Source organism: Ranitomeya imitator, chromosome 2, assembly GCF_032444005.1.
Source record: "Ranitomeya imitator isolate aRanImi1 chromosome 2, aRanImi1.pri, whole genome shotgun sequence".
Classification (NCBI taxonomy): Eukaryota; Metazoa; Chordata; class Amphibia; order Anura; family Dendrobatidae; genus Ranitomeya; species Ranitomeya imitator.
This window is the reverse complement of record NC_091283.1, coordinates 584,010,459-584,030,727: the sequence shown is the minus strand read 5'-3', so window position 1 is coordinate 584,030,727 and position 20,269 is coordinate 584,010,459. Positions and strand designations below refer to the sequence as shown.

Sequence of the window (20,269 nt, the reverse complement as noted above, 5' to 3'; positions counted from 1 at the left end):
GAAGATAACCAAACCAGATCCCCAACACGAAGTCGGGGTCCCACACGGCGTCTGCGATTAGCGAAAAGCTGAGCCTTCTCCTGGGACAAGGTCAAATTGTCCACTACCTGAGTCCAGATCTGCTGCAACCTGTCCACCACAGAATCCACACCAGGACAGTCCGAAGACTCAACCTGTCCTGAAGAGAAACGAGGATGGAACCCAGAATTGCAGAAAAATGGAGAGACCAAGGTAGCCGAGCTGGCCCGATTATTAAGGGCGAACTCAGCCAACGGCAAAAATGACACCCAATCATCCTGGTCAGCGGAAACAAAACATCTCAGATATGTTTCCAAGGTCTGATTGGTTCGTTCGGTCTGGCCATTAGTCTGAGGATGGAAGGCCGAGGAGAAAGATAGGTCAATGCCCATCCTACCACAAAAGGCTCGCCAGAACCTCGAGACAAACTGGGAACCTCTGTCAGAAACAATATTCTCAGGAATGCCATGTAAACGAACCACATGCTGGAAGAACAAAGGCACCAAATCAGAGGAGGAAGGCAATTTAACCAAGGGCACCAGATGGACCATTTTAGAAAAGCGATCACAGACCACCCAAATGACCGACATTTTTTGAGAAACGGGAAGGTCAGAAATGAAATCCATCGAAATATGTGTCCAAGGCCTCTTCGGGACCGGCAAGGGCAAAAGCAACCCACTGGCACGTGAACAGCAGGGCTTAGCCCTAGCACAAATTCCACAGGACTGCACAAAAGCACGCACATCCCGTGACAGAGATGGCCACCAGAAGGATCTAGCAACCAACTCCCTGGTACCAAAGATTCCTGGATGACCGGCCAGCACCGAACAATGAAGTTCAGAGATAACTTTACTAGTCCACCTATCAGGGACGAACAGTTTCTCGGCCGGACAACGATCAGGTTTATTAGCCTGAAATTTCTGCAACACTCTCCGCAAATCAGGGGAGATGGCAGACACAATGACTCCTTCCTTGAGGATACTCGCCGGCTCAGATAACCCCGGAGAGTCGGGCACAAAACTCCTAGACAGAGCATCCGCCTTCACATCTTTAGAGCCCGGAAGGTATGAAATCACAAAATCAAAACGAGCAAAAAATAACGACCAACGGGCCTGTCTAGGATTCAAGCGCTTGGCAGACTCAAGATAAGTAAGGTTCTTATGATCAGTCAAAACCACCACGCGATGCTTAGCACCCTCAAGCCAATGACGCCACTCCTCGAATGCCCACTTCATGGCCAGCAACTCTCGGTTGCCCACATCATAATTACGCTCAGCAGCAGAAAATTTCCTGGAAAAGAAAGCACATGGTTTGAACACTGAGCAACCAGAACCTCTCTGTGACAAAACCGCCCCTGCACCAATCTCAGAAGCATCAACCTCGACCTGGAACGGAAGAGAAACATCAGGTTGACACAACACAGGGGCACAGCAAAAACGACGCTTCAACTCCTGAAAAGCTTCCACGGCAGCAGAAGACCAATTAACCAAATCAGCACCCTTCTTGGTCAAATCGGTCAATGGTCTGGCAATGCTAGAAAAATTACAGATGAAGCGACGATAAAAATTAGCAAAGCCCAGGAATTTCTGCAGACTTTTTAGAGATGTCGGCTGAGTCCAATCCTGGATGGCCTGAACCTTAACCGGATCCATCTCGATAGTAGAAGGGGAAAAGATGAACCCCAAAAATGAAACTTTCTGCACACCGAAGAGACACTTTGATCCCTTCACGAACAAGGAATTAGCACGCAGTACCTGGAAAACCATTCTGACTTGCTTCACATGAGACTCCCAGTCATCTGAGAAGATCAAAATGTCATCCAAGTAAACAATCAAGAATTTATCCAGATACTCACGGAAAATGTCATGCATAAAAGACTGAAAAACAGATGGAGCATTGGCAAGTCCGAACGGCATCACCAGATACTCAAAATGACCCTCGGGCGTATTAAATGCCGTTTTCCATTCATCTCCCTGCCTGATTCTCACCAGATTATTCGCACCACGAAGATCAATCTTAGTAAACCAACTAGCCCCCTTAATCCGAGCAAACAAGTCAGAAATCAATGGCAAGGGATACTGAAACTTAACAGTGATCTTATTAAGAAGGCGGTAATCAATACACGGTCTTAGCGAACCATCCTTCTTGGCTACAAAAAAGAACCCTGCTCCCAATGGTGACGACGATGGGCGAATATGTCCCTTCTCCAGGGACTCCTTCACATAACTGCGCATAGCGGTGTGTTCAGGTACGGACAAATTAAATAAACGACCCTTAGGGAATTTACTACCAGGAATCAAATCGATAGCACAATCACAATTCCTATGCGGAGGTAGGGCATCAGACTTGGACTCTTCAAATACATCCTGAAAGTCCGACAAGAACTCTGGGATGTCAGAAGGAATGGATGACGAAATAGACAAAAATGGAACATCACCATGTACTCCCTGACAACCCCAGCTGGTTACCGACATAGAGTTCCAATCCAATACTGGATTATGGGTTTGTAGCCATGGCAACCCCAACACGACCACATCATGCAAATTATGCAGTACCAGAAAGCGAATAACTTCCTGATGTGCAGGAGCCATGCACATGGTCAGCTGGGCCCAGTACTGAGGCTTATTCTTGGCCAAAGGTGTAGCATCAATTCCTCTCAACGGAATAGGACACCGCAAAGGCTCCAAGAAAAATCCACAACGTTTAGCATAATCCAAATCCATCAGATTCAGGGCAGCGCCTGAATCCACAAACGCCATGACAGAATACGATGACAAAGAGCACATTAAGGTAATGGACAAAAGGAATTTGGACTGTACAGTACCAATAACGGCAGAGCTATCGAACCGCCTAGTGCGTTTAGGACAATTAGAAATAGCATGAGTAGAATCACCACAATAGAAACACAGTCTGTTCAGACGTCTGTGTTCTTGCCGTTCTACTTTAGTCATAGTCCTGTTGCACTGCATAGGCTCAGGTTTACTCTCAGACAATACCGCCAGATGGTGCACAGATTTACGCTCGCGCAAGCGACGACCGATCTGAATGGCCAAGGACATAGACTCATTCAAACCAGCAGGCATAGGAAATCCCACCATTACATCCTTAAGAGCTTCAGAGAGACCCTTTCTGAACAAAGCCGCTAGTGCAGATTCATTCCACAGAGTGAGTACTGACCACTTCCTAAATTTCTGACAATATACTTCTACATCATCCTGACCCTGGCATAAAGCCAGCAGATTTTTCTCAGCCTGATCCACTGAATTAGGCTCATCGTAAAGCAATCCCAGCGCCTGGAAAAATGCATCAACATTACTCAATGCAGAATCTCCTGGTGCAAGAGAAAACGCCCAGTCCTGTGGGTCGCCGCGCAAAAAAGAAATAATAATCAAAACCTGTTGAATAGGATTACCAGAAGAATGAGGTTTCAAGGCCAAAAATAGCTTACAATTATTTCTGAAGCTCAGGAACTTAGTTCTGTCACCAAAAAACAAATCAGGAATCGGAATTCTTGGTTCTAGCATCGATTTCTGATCAATAGTATCTTGAATCTTTTGTACATTTACAACGAGATTATCCATTGAGGAGCACAGAGCCTGAATATCCATGTCCACAGCTGTGTCCTGAAGCACTCTAATGTCTAGGGGAAAAAAAAGACTGAAGACAGAGCTAAGAAAAAAAAATGATGTCAGGATTTCTTTTTTCCCTCTATTGGGAATTATTGGTGTGGCTCCTTGTACTGTTATGGCTGGCAATCAGGCAACACAGCGTGCAGTAATCAGCGCACATACAGAGATCTGGCAATAACCAAAAACAATAGGACGAGCTCTGAGACGTGGAATCTCTGTAGACTGCAGTACCTGATCTATCCTCACACAACTATAAGCAGCAGTGGATTGCGCCTATCACTACCTATGCAACTCGGCACTGCCTGAGGAGCTGACTAGCCTGAAGATAGAAATACAAGCCTGACTTACCTCAGAGAAATACCCCAAAGGAATAGGCAGCCCCCCACATATAATGACTGTTAGCAAGATGAAAAGACAAACGTAGGAATGAAATAGATTCAGCAAAGTGAGGCCCGATATTCTAGACAGAGCGAGGATAGCAAAGAGAACTATGCAGTCTACAAAAAACCCTAAAACGAAAACCACGCAAAGGGGCAAAAAGACCCACCGTGCCGAACTAACAGCACGGCGGTGCACCCCTTTGCTTCTCAGAGCTTCCAGCAAAAGTTAATAGCAAGCTGGACAGAAAAAACAGAAAACAAACTAGAAGCACTTATCTAGCAGAGCAGCAGGCCCAAGGAAAGATGCAGTAGCTCAGATCCAACACTGGAACATTGACAAGGAGCAAGGAAGACAGACTCAGGTTGAGCTAAATAGCAAGGCAGCCAACGAGCTCACCAAAACACCTGAGGGAGGAAGCCCAGAGACTGCAATACCACTTGTGACCACAGAAGTGAACTCAGCCACAGAATTCACAACAGTTGAGGGGCAGTTTCAGGCAAATCTACATCACTTGTGTCCCTCAAAAAACCAGAACCCGGCCTTGCCACGCCACCAAATTCCAGTGGCCCCGGAAAAGCTTCCTCATTAAAAATATACTCATCCCCATCATCCTCCTCGCCCTCCTCCTCCTCTTCACCCGCTACCTCGTCCTGTACACTGCCCTGACCAGACAATGGCTGACTGTCATCAAGGCTTTCCTCTTCCTCTGCTGCAGACGCCTGATCCTTTATGTGCGTCAAACTTTGCATCAGCAGACACATTAGGGGGATGCTCATGCTTATTATGGCTTTGTCTGCACTAACCAGCCGTGTGCATTCCTCAAAACACTGAAGGACTTGACACATGTCTTGTATCTTCGACCACTGCACACATGACAACTCCATGTCTGCCATCCTACTGCCTGCCCGTGTATGTGTATCCTCCCACAAAAACATAACAGCACGCCTCTGTTCGCACAGTCTCTGAAGCATGTGCAGTGTTGAGTTCCACCTTGTTGCAACGTCTATGATTAGGCGATGCTGGGGAAGGTTCAAAGACCGCTGATAGGTCTGCATACGGCTGGAGTGTACGGGCGAACGGCGGATATGTGAGCAAAGTCCGCGCACTTTGAGGAGCAGGTCGGATAACCCCGGATAACTTTTCAGGAAGCACTGCACCACCAGGTTTAAGGTGTGAGCCAGGCAAGGAATGTGTTTCAGTTGGGAAAGGGAGATGGCAGCCATGAAATTCCTTCCGTTATCACTCACTACCTTGCCTGCCTCAAGATCTACTGTGCCCAGCCACGACTGCGTTTCTTTCTGCAAGAACTCGGACAGAACGTCCGCGGTGTGTCTGTTGTCGCCCAAACACTTCATAGCCAATACAGCCTGCTGACGCTTGCCAGTAGCTGCCCCATAATGGGAAAACTGGTGTGCAACAGTGGCAGCTGCGGATGGAGTGGTTGGGCGACTGCGGTCTGTGGACGAGCTCTTGCTTCTGCAGGAGGACAAGGAGGAGGAGGAGGAGGGGGTGCGAACGGCTACAGCCAACTGTTTCCTAGACCGTGGGCTAGGCAGAACTGTCCCGAAATTGATGTCCCCTGTGGACCCTGTATCCACCACATTCACCCAGTGTGCCGTGATGGACCATCCCTGGCCATGCCTACTGGTCTATGCATCTGTTGTCAGGTGCACCTTTGTACTCACAGATTGCCTGAGTGCATGGACAATGCGCTCTTTAACATGCTGGTGGAGGGCTGGGATGGCTTTTCTCGAAAAGAAGTGTCGACTGGGTAGCTCTTAGCGTGGTTTAGCATAGTCCATCAGGGCTTTGAAAGCTTCGCTTTCAACTAACCGGTAGGGCATCATCTCTAACGAGATTAGTCTAGCTATGTGGGCGTTCAAACCCTGTGTACATGGATGCGAGGATAAGTACTTCCTTTTTCTAACGAGAGTCTCATGTAGGGTGAGCTGGACTGGAGAGCTGGAGATCGTGGAACTAGCGGGTGTGCCGGTGGACATGGCAGACTGAGAGACGGTTGGAGACAGTATTGTTTCCGCCGGTGCCCTAGATGCAGTGTTTCCTACTACGAAACTGGTGATTCCCTGACCCTGACTGCTTTGGCCTGGCAAAGAAACCTGCACAGATACTACAGGTGGTGCGGAAAATGGTGGCCTTACAGTGACGGAAGGGATGTAGCATTGCTGACTAGCTTCATTGGCCGAGGGTGCTACAACCTTAAGGGACGTTTGGTAGTTAGTCCAGGCTTGAAAATGCATGGTGGTTAAATGTCTATGCATGCAACTTGTATTGAGACTTTTCAGATTCTGACCTCTGCTTAAGGTAGTTGAACATTTTTGGCAGATGAGTTTGCGCTGATCAATTGGATGTTGTTTAAAAAAATGCCACACTGCACTCTTTCGAGCATCCCTTTTCAGGCATTGCAGACTGAGCTTTAACCGGATGGCCACGCTGTCCTCCAACTGGTTTTGGCTTTGCCACGCGTTTTGTGCCAGATACGGGCCCGGCAGATGGAACCTGTTGCTATGTTGATGCCTGCTGCGGCCCCTCCTCCTCCGTTTCAGAACTACTGCTGCCTGCACCCTGTTCCCCCAATGGCTGCCAATCGGGGTCAACAACTGGGTCATCTATAACCTCCTCTTCTATCTCGTGTGCAACTTCGTCTGTGTCACCGTGTAAGTCGGTGGTATAGCGGGCACCATAGTCTCATCAGGGTCTGATTCTGGATCAGTACCCTGCGAGGGCAATGTTGTGGTTTGAGTTAAAGGAACAGCATAGTAGTCTGGCTGTGGCTGTGCATCAGTGCACTCCATGTCCGATTCAACTTGTAATGGGCATGGCCTGTTAACTGTTTCACTTTCTAAGCCAGGGACGGTATGTGTAAAGAGCTCCATGGAGTAACCCGTTGTGTCGCCTGCTGTATCCTTCTCTGTTGTTGTTTTTGATGAAGAGGACAAGGAAGCGACTTGTCCCTGACCGTGAACATTCACTAACGACGCGCTGCTTTTACATTTACCAGTTTCAAAAGAGGAGGCAAAAGAGCTAGAGGCTGAGTCAGCAAGGTAAGCCAAAACTTGCTCTTGCTGCTCCGGCTTTAGAAGTGGTTTTCCTACTCCCAGAAAAGGGAGCGTTCGAGGCCTTGTGTAGCCAGACGACGAACCTGGCTCCACAGCTCCAGACTTAGGTGCTATATTTTTTTTCCCACGACCACCTGATGCTCCACTACCACTACCATCATTACCAGCTGGCAATGAACGCCCACGGCCACGACCTCTTCCACCAGACTTCCTCATTGTTTTTAAAACATAACCAAAGTAACGGTATTTGTTGCTGTCAAACAACTTAAACGGTGAGCTATAACTTCAGTATGATTTAGATATCCCTTTACAGGTGGGTGATACCGCAAGGAAAATCAGCCACAATTTTACACACTCTGTTTTCTGTGGCACCAAATGAGAGAGATGCCACACTCGCAGGACTGGCACACAAGCAGAAAGGCCAATATTAATCTCCCACTGATTTTTGTTGATTTTTTTCAGGGAGAATTTAGAAACCAAATATTAAAAAAAAAAAAGGCTTTCTATGGCCCACTATTTGAGAGAGAGAGATGGCACACTCAGGACTGGCACACAAGCAGAAAGGCCAATATTAATCTCCCACAGTTTTTTTTTATTTTTTCAGGGAGAATTTAGAAACCAAATAAAATAAAAATAAATAGGCTTTCTATGGCCCACTATTTGAGAGAGAGATGGCACACTCAGGAGTCAGGACTGGCACCCAAGCAGAAAGGCTAATATTAATCTCCCACTGATTTTTGTTGATTTTTTTCAGGGAGAATTTAGAAACCAAATATAAAAAAAGGCTTTCTATGGCCCACTATTTGAGAGAGAGATGGCACACTCAGGAGTCAGGAGTGGCACACAAGCAGAACGGCCAATATTAATCTCCGACTGATTTTTTTTTATTTTTTCAGGGAGAATTTAGAAACCAAATAAAAAAAAAATAGGCTTTCTATGGCCCACTATTTGAGAGAGAGATGGCACACTCAGGAGTCAGGACTGGCACACAAGCAGAAAGGCCAATATTAATCTCCGACTGATTTTTTTTTAATTTTTTCAGGGAGAATTTAGAAACCAAATATATATATATATAAAAAAAAGGCTTTCTATGGCCCACTATTTGAGAGAGAGATGGCACACTCAGGAGTCAGGAGTGGCACACAAGCAGAACGGCCAATATTAATCTCCCACTGATTTCTTTTTATTTTTTCAGGGAGAATTTAGAAACCAAATAAAAAAAAATAGGCCTTCTATGGCCCACTATTTGAGAGAGAGATGGCACACTCAGGAGTCAGGACTGGCACACAAGCAGAAGGGCCAATATTAATCTCCGACTGATTTTTTTTTTTATTTTTTCAGGGAGAATTTAGAAACCAAATTAAAAAAAATAAATAGGCTTTCTATGGCCCATTATTTGAGAGAGATGGCACTCAGGAGTCAGGACTGGCACACAAACAGAACGGCCAATATTAATCTCCCACTGATTTTTTTGGATTTTTTCAGGGAGAATTTAGAAACCAAATAAAAAAAAATTAATAGGCTTTCTATGGCCCACTATTTGAGAGAGAGATGGCACACTCAGGAGTCAGGACTGGCACACAAGCAGAACGGCCAATATTAATCTCCCACTGATTTTTTTTTATTTTTTCAGGGAGAATTTAGAAACAAACAAAAAAAAAATAGGCTTTCTATGGCCCACTATTTGAGAGAGAGATGGCACACTCAGGAGTCAGGACTGGCACACAAGCAGAAGGGCCAATATTGATCTCCGACTGATTTTTTTAAATTTTTTTCTGGGAGAATTTAGAAACCAAATAAAAGAAAATAGGCTTTCTATGGCCCACTATTTGAGAGAGATAGCACACTCAGGAGTCAGGACTGGCACACAAGCAGAACGGCCAATATTAATCTCCCACTGATTTTTTTGGATTTTTTCAGGGAGAATTTAGAAACCAAATAAAAAAAATAAATAGGCTTTCTATGGCCCACTATTTGAGAGAGAGATGGCACACTCAGGAGTCAGGAGTGGCACACAAGCAGAACGGCCAATATTAATCTCCCACTGATTTTTTTTTATTTTTTCAGGGAGAATTTAGAAACCAAATAAAAAAAAATAGGCTTTCTATGGCCCACTATTTGAGAGAGATGGCACACTCAGGAGTCAGGACTGGCACACAATCAGAACGGCCAATATTAATCTCCCACCGATTTTTTGGGATTTTTTCAGGGAGAATTTAGAAACCAAATTAAAAAAAAATAAATAGGCTTTCTATGGTCCACTATTTGAGAGAGATGGCACACTCAGGAGTCAGGACTGGCACACAAGCAGAACGGCCAATATTAATCTCCCACTGATTTTTTTGGATTTTTTCAGGGAAAATTTAGAAACCAAATAAAAAATAAATAAATAGGCTTTCTATGGGCTACTATTTGAGAGAGAGATGGCACACTCAGGAGTCAGGACTGGCACACAAGCAGAAATGCCAATATTAATCTCCGACTGATTTTTTTTTTTTTTTTCAGGGAGAATTTAGAAACCAAATTAAAGAAAAATAAATAGGCTTTCTATGGCTCACTATTTGAGAGAGATGGCACACTCAGGACTGGCACACAAGCCCAAAGGCCAATATTATTCTCCCACTGTTTTTTTTTTCTGGGAGAATTTATAAACCCCCCCCCAAAAAAAAAAGGCTTTCTATGGCCCACTATGTGAGAGAGATGGCACACACAGGGATGGCACTCTAGCAGAAATGCCAATCTTAATCTTCCACAACTCATTTTTTGTAGGGAGAATTAAAAAAAAAAAGTGGACTGATGCGCAAATTAAATAAAAAGTGTGGACAAACAAAAAAGATAGCTGTGCAGAAAGGAAGGAACAACAGGATTTGTGCTTTGAAAAAAGCAGTTGGTTTGCACAGCGGTGTAAACACAGCAATGCAGCTATCAGGGAGCCTTCTAGGGCAGCCCAATGAGCTACAGAGCTGAGGAAAAAAAAATGTAGCTTCCACTGTCCCTGCAAACAAAAGGTGGTGTTGGACAGTGGAAATCGCTACAGCACAGGCGGTTTGGTGGTTAATGGACCCTGCCTAACGCTATCCCTGCTTCTGACGAAGCGGCAGCAACCTCTCCCTATGCTCAGATCAGCAGCAGTAAGATGGCGGTCGGCGGGAACGCCCCTTTATAACCCCTGTGATGCCGCAGACAGCAAGCCAATCACTGCAATGCCCTTCTCTAAGATGGTGGGGACCAGGACCTATGTCATCACGCTGCCCACACTCTGCGTCCACCTTCATTGGCTGAGAAATGGTGCTTTTAGCGTCATTGAAACGCGACTTTGGCGCGAAAGTCGCGTACCGCATGGCCGACCCCACAAAGGGGTCGGGTCGGGTTTCATGAAACCCGACTTTGCCAAAAGTCGGTGACTTTTGAAAATGAACGACCCATTTCGCTCAACCCTATCCATGGCTATAAATAGACAACTATCCTTCAAATGTACAGTACATTAGAATCAGGTCAAATGTTTTATACACTATGTACTGAAGTATTTTTTCCATTTCATTTTAGCTCTCCATCTAACCATATTTGCTTCACTAATATATTGATTTTTTTAGCTTTGCAGTATTGCTCGCCAAACGGTTGACAATATGAATGAAAATTGGAAGGGTACGTAAAGTCATTGGAGGACAAAAATCAAGCTCACAAACCACTACAATAACTGTCAGATAGTATGTGACCCTTATAGCATCAGTTTGAGGTCACCTCTGCCCCAGGTCCTGATACTAGTACATCTATCCTTAAAGGGAACCTGTCACCTGAATTTGGCGGGGCCGGTTTTCGGTCATATGGGCGGAGTTTTCGGGTGTTTGATTCACCCTTTCCTTACCCGCTGGCTGCATGCTGGCCGCAATATTGGATTGTAGGTCATTCTATGTCCTCCGTAGTACACGCCTGCACAAGGATTGCCTTGCGCAGGCGTGTACTACGGAGGACATAGAATGAACTTCAATCCAATATTGCGGCCAGCATGCAGCCAGCGGGTAAGGAAAGGGTGAATCAAACACCCGAAAACTCCACCCATATGACCGAAAACCGGCCCCGCCAAATTCAGGTGACAGGTTCCCTTTAAATTAGGAAACTAGTGCAAGTAGAGGCAGAATGAGAGCAGCCCGGACCTTCAGCGGACCCTTCCCATTTATGTAGAGTCATTGTTAGTATGGGGCATGCAGGTCTTTAACCCCATGTGCCAGAAAGGAGTGCCAACTAGCCATTCTGCCTTGAAAAGGGGATTTAAACATAGGGCTATGGCAGAAAACAGAATATTTGTACAAGGTGAGGCACTGTAACTGTGATTGCATTCATGAATTACATGTTCAACCACTCCATTTCTGGTAAATTTATTTCATAGAGTCAGTTTTATGGCAACCAGTACAAATAAAGATATAAATGGTGTAAGCAGCTTTGCACAGGCAGTAAAACAATTCTTCTCTTATTTTTTTTGCAGATTATTTGATCATTGATCCCACAGGTGATAAAAACCTAGTTATTAAATCTGTTACCCAAAGCATCCCTGGCTGTATGGAATTACAATTTAATGTAAGTATGAAATGGACACTTCAAAACACATATCATGAAAATATAGGTGGGCATTACGATGGTAACACAAGCCCCAGCAAACCATAAACCGAATAAACTATAAACAACACAAACAAGCTTATATGGATAAATATGGTCACAATGTTTATTAAAGGTAACATCAATAAAATAATTAGTTTAGTTTCAATATTAATAATAAACTACATTTAATTAATCAAAAAATTCAAACTTTACTATGTCGGCCCTAACTCAATTAGGGTGACTAACCTACAAGCTATCTAGCCGGCTACTTGGCACTCCCAAACACTGCAGCACTTTCTCAACCATATTATGAATACCGACATTAAAAAGATCAATGCCTATCAGAATCAGAAATGTGGACTAAATCTACTCTGTACAGCCTCCCCATGAATCCTCCAAATCCTGATGCCAATAGGAGAAACAACCTTGTAACTCTAGAAAACTTTCTAACTATCTGTTCACTCTTTTCCTATTTTTTTCCAAAAAGGCAAACTGTAACAACTCTGCTGGCATCATGGCATGGCCTCTCATCTCTCACACTATCTTACCCACTGCTCCAGGTCATGTTGTGGTTTCTGTTTCTTGCCAGCTCCATATTCTGTGCCTCTGCTCTCTGCATGCTTCCTGGCTGTGTGCATAGAGGGGCGGCGCCTGAACTCTCTGGTTCTTATAGGAATCAGGTGCACCTATCTAATCTGTTCTAATCTGTTCCTGACCAATTACCAAGAGGCCTCCAGTATTTAGTGCAGCTCCACCCAGTGGACTGGACCTGTGCAATGTGTTAGCTCAGTTTGTGTTTAGCTTCTGAGCTGCCAGGCCTTGCTCTGTGTCTTGCCTTCTTTGAAGGCTGTTCTCCTTGCTTTGCCTTGTATCTTGTTTGTCTGCCCTCCAGGAGGCTGTATATCCTGGTCCCTGTGTCTTTGTTCTTATACCTTGTCTTGTTCCATTACCTTGTCTGAACTTTGACCAATCTCTGTCTCCTTGTCTGTGGTTTCTTTCCCTGCAGTGCCTCTCTGCTCTGCTCTTGGCTCCGCACTCTGCAAGGTTGCTTGGCTTCTTACTCTGCTACCTGTGACTTTGCTCTGCACTCTGGGGCTTCCTCTGCTCTTGTCTCTGCACTCTATGCCTTTGCTTTGCTCTTGGCTTTTAGCTTTGCACTCTGTGTCTTCTTTCTGCTCTTGGCTCTGCACTTTGTAGTTCTACCCTTGTCTCTCTGTGGCTTTGCCTCTGCTCCGCACTCCTGCGGTTCTGCTCCGTTCTACTCTGCTCTGCTCCTCCTGCTGCAGAAATCTCTTGCTGCAGCTCCCCTCTGCATTCCTTGCGGTTCTGCTCTGCTTAGCTTCTGTTTCTGCTCTTTCTCTTGCTGCTCTACTGCTCCTATCCGCAGCCTTGCAGTTCTCTTCCTGAGTGAACAGGTCCCAAACCTGTTCCTTCATACTCCTTTCCTTTCGGCCTGTTTCCTTACCTGCACCTCCTGTGTGAACAGGTCCCAACCTGTTCCTTCATACACCACAACAGCCTGCGCTGTGTCTCTGCCATACCTGCCAGCCCTGTGTCTCTGCCGTGCCTGCCAGCCCTTTGTCTCTGCCATAACTGTCAGCCCTGTGTCTCTGCTGTACCTGCGAGCCCTGTGTCTCTGCCGTACCTGCCAGCCCTGTGCCTCTGCCATACCTGCCAGCCCTGTGTCTCTGCCAGCCCTGTGTCTCAGCCATGCCAGCCTACTCATCTGAGTTTCAGCCGTGCTCTTCTGCCAGTCCTGCCTGATGCCCGCACCTGTCCTAGTGTTCCTGTTCTCCAAGTGGGATCAGCAGCCACAGCCACCCTGGAGTAGCACCTGGCAGCTGCCTGCCGCACAAGTCTTACCTCACCATCAGAGGCTCCAGCAAAGACCAAGGCAGCTGTCATAGTCACGCCCCTTCCAGGGTAGTTTGATTCGTGGTACAGTGGGGTCACAAACCCCCTTGGCTCATGCCCATCAGTCAGGGAGTGAGCGTGACACCAACTTTTTAACATGCCAAGGCAATCTAGCAATTATCTTGAAAAAAAATTACAACTGTTTTGGGTAACCAACATTTAATTAGGAAAATGTCATTCTTTGTTTCCTTCAATAGATCTCAAGTTTTTACTTTGCCCATAGAATAGATAGGCCAAGAATTCTTTAATTCGCTGAACTCTTGAACAACACCTTTTTATCTAAGACCCTTGATACCAAACCAAATTAACTTACAAACTGGTGTCAGACAGGTTCTCTGCTTAACTTCTTACAGAAGCCCTCTTCTGGGCCCAAAATATAAAAGAATGTCCTAATGTCCAGAAAATTAGCTTCTTGCCTACAAGAAAATTGATAGTTAAACTGTAATTATAAATTCGGCTTGATACAGTTATATGAAAAAGTTTGGCACCCCTATTAATCTTAAGCTTAATGTTTTATAAAAATTGTTTTTTTTGCAACAGCTATTTCAGTTTCATATATCTAATAACTGTTGGACACAGTAATGTTTCTGCCTTGAAATGAGGTTTATTGTACTAACAGAAAATGTGCAATCTGCATTCAAACAAAATTTGAGAGGTGCATAAGTATGGGCACCCTTATCATTTTCTTGTTTTAAATACTCCTACCTACATTTTACTGTCTTACTAAAGCACTTTTATTTTGGTTTTCTAACCTCATTGAGCTTTGAACTTCATAGCCAGGTGTATGCAATCATGAGAAAAGCTACTTAAAGTGGCCACTTGCAAGTTGTTCTCCTGTTTGAATCTCCTCTGAAGAGTGGCATCATGGGCTCCTCAAAACAACTGTCTAATGATCTGAAAACAAAGATTATTCAACATAGTTGTTCAAGGGAAGGATACAAAAAGCAGTCTCAGAGATTTAACCTGTCAATTTCCACTGTGAGGAACATAGTAAGGAAATGGAAAAACACATGTACAGTTCTTTTTAAGGCCAGAAGTGGCAGGCCAAGAAAAACATCAGAAAGGCAGAGAAGAAGAATGGTGAGATCAGTCAAGGACAATCCTCAGACCTCCACTTTGCACAAGGAGAAGCTGTATGGGAGAGTGATGCGAAAGAAGCAGTTTCTGCAAGCACGTCACAAACAGAGTCGGCTGAGGTATGCAAAAGCTCATTTGGAGAAGCCAATTTCTTTTTGGAAGAAGGTCCTGTGGACTGATGAAACCAAGATTAAGTTGTTTGGTCATACAAAAAGGCGTTATGCATGGCGGCCAAAAAACACAGCATTCCAAGAAAAACACTTGCTACCCACAGTAAAATTTGGTGGAGGTTCCATCATGCTTTGGGGCTGTGTGGCCAATGCCGGCACCGGGAATCTTGTTAAAGTTGAGGGACGCATGGATTCCTCTCAGTATCAGCAGATTCTTGACAATAATGTTCATGAATCAGTGACAAAGTTGAAGTTACGCAGGGGATGGATCTTTCAGCAAGACAATGATCCAAAACACTGCTCCAAATCTTCTCAGGCATTCATGCAGAGGAACAATTACACTGTTCTGGAATGGCCATCCCAGTCCCCAGACCTGAATATCATTGAACATCTGTGGGATCATTTGAAGAGGGCTGTCCATGCTCGGCGACCATCAAACTTAACTGAACTGTAATTGTTTTATAAAGAGGAATGGTCAAAAATACCTTCATCCAGGATCCAGGAACTCATTAAAAGCTACAGGGAGCGACTAGAGGCTTTTATTTTTGCAAAAGGAGGATCTACTAAATATTAATGTCACTTTTCTGGTGGGGTGCCCATACTTATGCACCTGTCAAATTTTGTTTGAATGCAGATTGCACATTTTCTGTTAGAACAATAAACCTCATTTCAAGGCAGAAACATTACTGTGTCCAACAGTTATTAGATGTATGAAACTGAAATAGCTGTTGCAAAAAAAAACTATTTTTATAAAACATTAAGCTTAAGATTAATAGGGGTGCCCAAACTTTTTCATATAACTGTATATATTTTATACATTTCAGAATCCCAACATCCCAAATTTCATTGTTATATCTTTCTCTTAACCCCTTCATTCTGTTTCGGTAGCTGCTCTTATCCAAAAAGGAATGAGTATAGTTTTTCAAAGACCCTAAGTTTAAGTGGTCTAGACATCTTGATGCAGCCTTAGACCTTCGACCTTAGACCTAACTAAAAGCCATGTCCTAGTTGTTTCTACCAGACATAAGTCTGAACTGACATTTATTAATTTTAATCCATTTATGGTACTTTTTCCTGATAGGTCTGTTTTGGACCTTTTTATAAAAATATTAATATACTCTGATTTCAGTAACATGTCCTCCAGTAACAAAGGATCATTCCAATCTTTAGCTTTCACCTAATCTTAAAGCTGCAAAAAATGCCTTAACAAAATCCGTTTTGAACAACTGTGACTCATACCAAGAAGTACAGACTTTACTGGGTGAAGAGCATAATTCACACAACAAATCCAATGGAATGGGCCTTCTCTTTTCTTGGACTAGAACATTCCTACAACAACCTTTGATCATTTATTTTACTGCAAAACAACTTGAGAAGGACTTAAAACCAAACATTTTTAGAAAAAATTGCACACTTGCGATCACCTTTAACATGGAGGAAAAACCCAATTCCTTTTTCATTAGAGAATAAATAAACAATATTGCTACAGTGGGTACGGAAAGTATTCAGACCCCTTTATATTTTTGACTCTTTGTTTCATTGCAGCCATTTGGTAAATTGAAAAAACTTCATTTTATTCTTATTAATGTACACTCTGCATCCCATCTTGACTAAAAAGAGAAACAGACATGTAGAAATTTTTGCAAATGTGTTAAAAAAGAAAAACTGAAATGTCACATGTTCATAAGTATTCAGACCCTTTGCTCAGACACTCATATTTAAGTCACATGCTGTCCACTTCCGTGTGATCCTCCTTGAGATAGTTCTACTCCTTCATTGGAGTCCAGCGGTGTTTAATTAAACTGATAGAACTTGATTTGGAAAGGCACACACCTGTCTATGTAAGACCTTACAGCTCACAGTGCATGTCAGACCAAATGAGAATCACGAGGTCAAATGAAGTGGCCAAAGAGCTCAAAAACAGAATTGGGGCAAGGCACACATCTGGCCAAGGCTACAAAAGAATTTCTACAGTACTCAAGGTTCCTAGGAGCACAGTGGCCTCCATAATCCTTAAATGGAAGAAGTTTGGGACCACCAGAAGTCTTCCTAGACGTGGCTGTCCAGCCAAACTGAGCAATCATGGGAGAAGAGCCTTGATGAGAGAGGTAAAGAAGAACCCAAGATCACTGTGGCTGAGCTCCACAGATGCAGTAGGGAGATTGGAGAAAGTTCCACAAAGTCAACTATCACTGCAGCCCTCCACCAGTCGAGCCTTTTTGGCAGAGTGGTCCAACGGAAGCCTCTCCTCAGCGCAAGACATATAAAAGCCCGCATAGAGTTTGCTAAAAACAGATGATAAACTCCCAGACTATGTGAAATAAGATTCTCTGGTCTGATGAAACAAAGATAAAACTTTGTGGTGATAATTCTAAGCAGTGTGTGTGGAGAAATCCAGGCACTGCTCATCACCTGCCCAATACAATCCCAACAGTGAAACATGGTGGTGGCAGCATCATGCTATGGGGATGTTTTTCAGCTGCAGGGACAGGACGACTGTTTGCAATTGAAGGAAACATGAATGCGGTCAAGTACCGAGATATCTTCCAGAGTGCTCTGGACCTCAGACTTGGCCAAATGTTCACCTTCCAACAAGACAGTGACCCTAAGCACACAGTTGCAATAACAAAGGAGTGGCTTCAGAACAACTCTGTGACCATTCTAGACTGACCCAGCCAGAACCCTGACCTAAACCCAATTGAGCATCTCAGAAGAGACCTGAAAATGGCTGTCCACCAACATTCCAACATTCACCATCCAACCTGATGGAACTGAAGAGGATCTGCAAGGAGGAATGGCAGAGAATCCTCATATCCAGGTGTGAAAAACTGGTTGCATCATTCCCAAGAAGACTCATGGCTGTACTAGTTCAAAAGGGTGCTTCTACTCAATACTGAGCAAAGGGGTCTGAATACTTAAGACCATGTGATATTTCAGTTTTTCTTTTTTTTTTTAAATTTGCAAAAATGTCTACATTTCTGTTTTTTTCAGTCAAGATGGGACGCAGAGTGTTAGGCACCAAGATTCTCCTGCTGCACAGGGTAGATCCCAAGCCTTTCCTGCATCAGTGGTCTCCCATTCTGCTTTGGTCGCTGCGGGTGCTGCTGAGCATAGACGTCGGTCTCAGCGTCTTGCTCAGGCTCGTGCTGTTCGTCTTATTACTGCTGGCTCTTCAGCCAAGCTTATGGTAACCAGTGGTAAGCAGCAACGAGTGAACACTCTGGTGACTAAGTCCAGAGATCACCCTACTGAGCATGCTCGTGATGTGGTGACGTCTCATTGGTGGTCGGTCGTCAGCTGCTCTGGTGATGTGGCAGCTCCAAATTGGTCCGCGAGCAAGGTCCTGTCCGACTGGATATGAGCTGGACATATAAAAGGGTCTCAGAGGCACATGCGGGCGCTCTAGTATCAATCTCTTTTCATGTGTATGGGACTTTGCAACAGTGTGGTCTTTAACAGCATGTGCTCAGGGTCGGTGATAAGCCATTAGAATTCCAGTTCTCCGGAGAGAAGATTGTCTAAATAAATTCAGGGCTGGCATCTAGCCATTAGAATTCCGGCACCTCCGGAGAGGAGTTGGTTGAGTGCTTTTGCTGACTTGTGTGTCCACTGTTTGCTTCTTACCCCATGAGCAGGCTTTGCTCCCCTGTGAGGTTAACAGGGATCTTATCTGGCGGCGAAAAAAATAAATTGCAACCAGCTTTTAACTCTGTTATGTTGCTAAAGCCAGTTTGACTTGATTTTTTAAATTATTGATTTGGTCCCCCAAAAAATAACATTCATGCATATATCTGCAGTTGTTTAATCATTTACATTGGGATTCGTTGAAGACAAAACAATCCATTTTGCTAATACCAGTATGAGACACAATTCCTTTGTGGGAGCATTAGGTTTAACCATAATTCAATGTCCTTTGCGCCCCTTCTCAGTTTTTGTCTGAATGCTTTATCATAGTGAAATCATGCCATATCCCCAAAGTTGCGGAACATTTCCAAAACAATATCATTGTGCTGAAAAAGGCCACAACATTTATGTGGTTGCTTTTCTCCTAAAACTGCAGCATATACACAAAATACCATGCAGCCAATTGTTGAAATTATCTGAGTGCTGATCGTTTTCAATCATCTTCCTCTTTATCTTCTTTTTATCTATTTTTATAAATTCTCTTGATGAGGGCAATAATGATAACAAGTCACTATACTCATTGCGCCAAATTTTGTCCTTTAAAATGAGGCTATAAATGGGATCCCAGCAGAATAATTTCACAGCTAAATGACTATATGATGTTAGATTCTAAAACCTCAGATACCTTATCAATCATTGGTACTGTATTTGAAAATTAACCATATTCCTGGGAGCTTTTGGGTTAACTACTCTCACCCGTATCAGTCCACACATTGGCAGCAGGATGAGATAATCAGTTGGACGTGATAAAGCAATGAAAAAAGTACATACCATTAAAACACATGCAGATAATAGATTTGAATTATTAATTTTCTGCAGAACTGTTCACGCTCGTCACTCAATGCCTACTAGCACTATGGGGAGATGGAGTGTAAACATGATGGCTCCTCTGAATTCTCTTCACCAGCATCTCTTCTTCTTCTTCCATATTCATAATCTGCACTTGACCTGGCCCTTTGATGTCTTCATACTGTGGTCTCGTCCCCTCTTGAATTGACATCCCCATCATATCCTGGTGCATGTCTGCAGGAGCCAGAACTGGATCTTCGACTTTTGAACACTGTGTCCAGGTAGCCTGCACCACCAATGGAATCTTTGCTGATTCACTGAGACAGCACCTCAATGACTCCTCACTGTCACTGGTTTAAGCTCTTTTTATGAAACAGCAGAGGAGCTCCTCCATGACAAGGTCCGACGTCTTCTTCTTCTGTGATCTTCAGGCACTGAAACCCCAAGTACAACAGTCTTTTGAAAGGAAATCTTCACACACAAAGTCCTTAGTAGTTAATTAGGGAAGGCTCCAGGCTGACTTTCATGACTTTCATGTAGCAACATCAAATGGAATAAACTAGAACTCTTATAAATCCTGCAAAGCTCACCCTAACATGACATCAATGGATAGAAACCAAAATACAAAGGAAAGGGGGAGAAACCAGGATATACCAAAACATTATATTTTGGGATGGGTGAGGCTGTTTTACCATGTTCTTTCCCTGTCAAAGGCCAGTGGAGGGACCTTTGCCATGGTGTGAGCCCAACCAGTATCAAAGAAACCAATATGATGCCAATACAACATATTGGTAATAACAGATTACCTAATTATGACTGGAGGGTTTTTCACGGGAGACTTAAGAGTCACTTACACTGAACAATTATCAGTAATGAGTGTTCCTAGAAACACTCATTTCCCAACTATTGACCTGTCTAAGCAGGATGCCGAAAA

The 20,269-nt window shown here is 44.0% G+C and overlaps 1 protein-coding gene across 1 annotated transcript in view; it reads left to right on the top strand.

The window, feature by feature from the left end:
• LOC138667606 (uncharacterized) overlaps nucleotides 1-20,269 on the top strand; it is a 116,252-nt gene that overhangs the window by 57,454 nt on the left and 38,529 nt on the right. Inside the window, exons 7-8 of the mRNA XM_069755744.1 lie at nucleotides 10,699-10,750; nucleotides 11,589-11,680. Coding sequence (XP_069611845.1) covers nucleotides 10,699-10,750; nucleotides 11,589-11,680 — 144 coding nt within the window. The remainder of the gene's footprint in view (nucleotides 1-10,698; nucleotides 10,751-11,588; nucleotides 11,681-20,269) is intronic.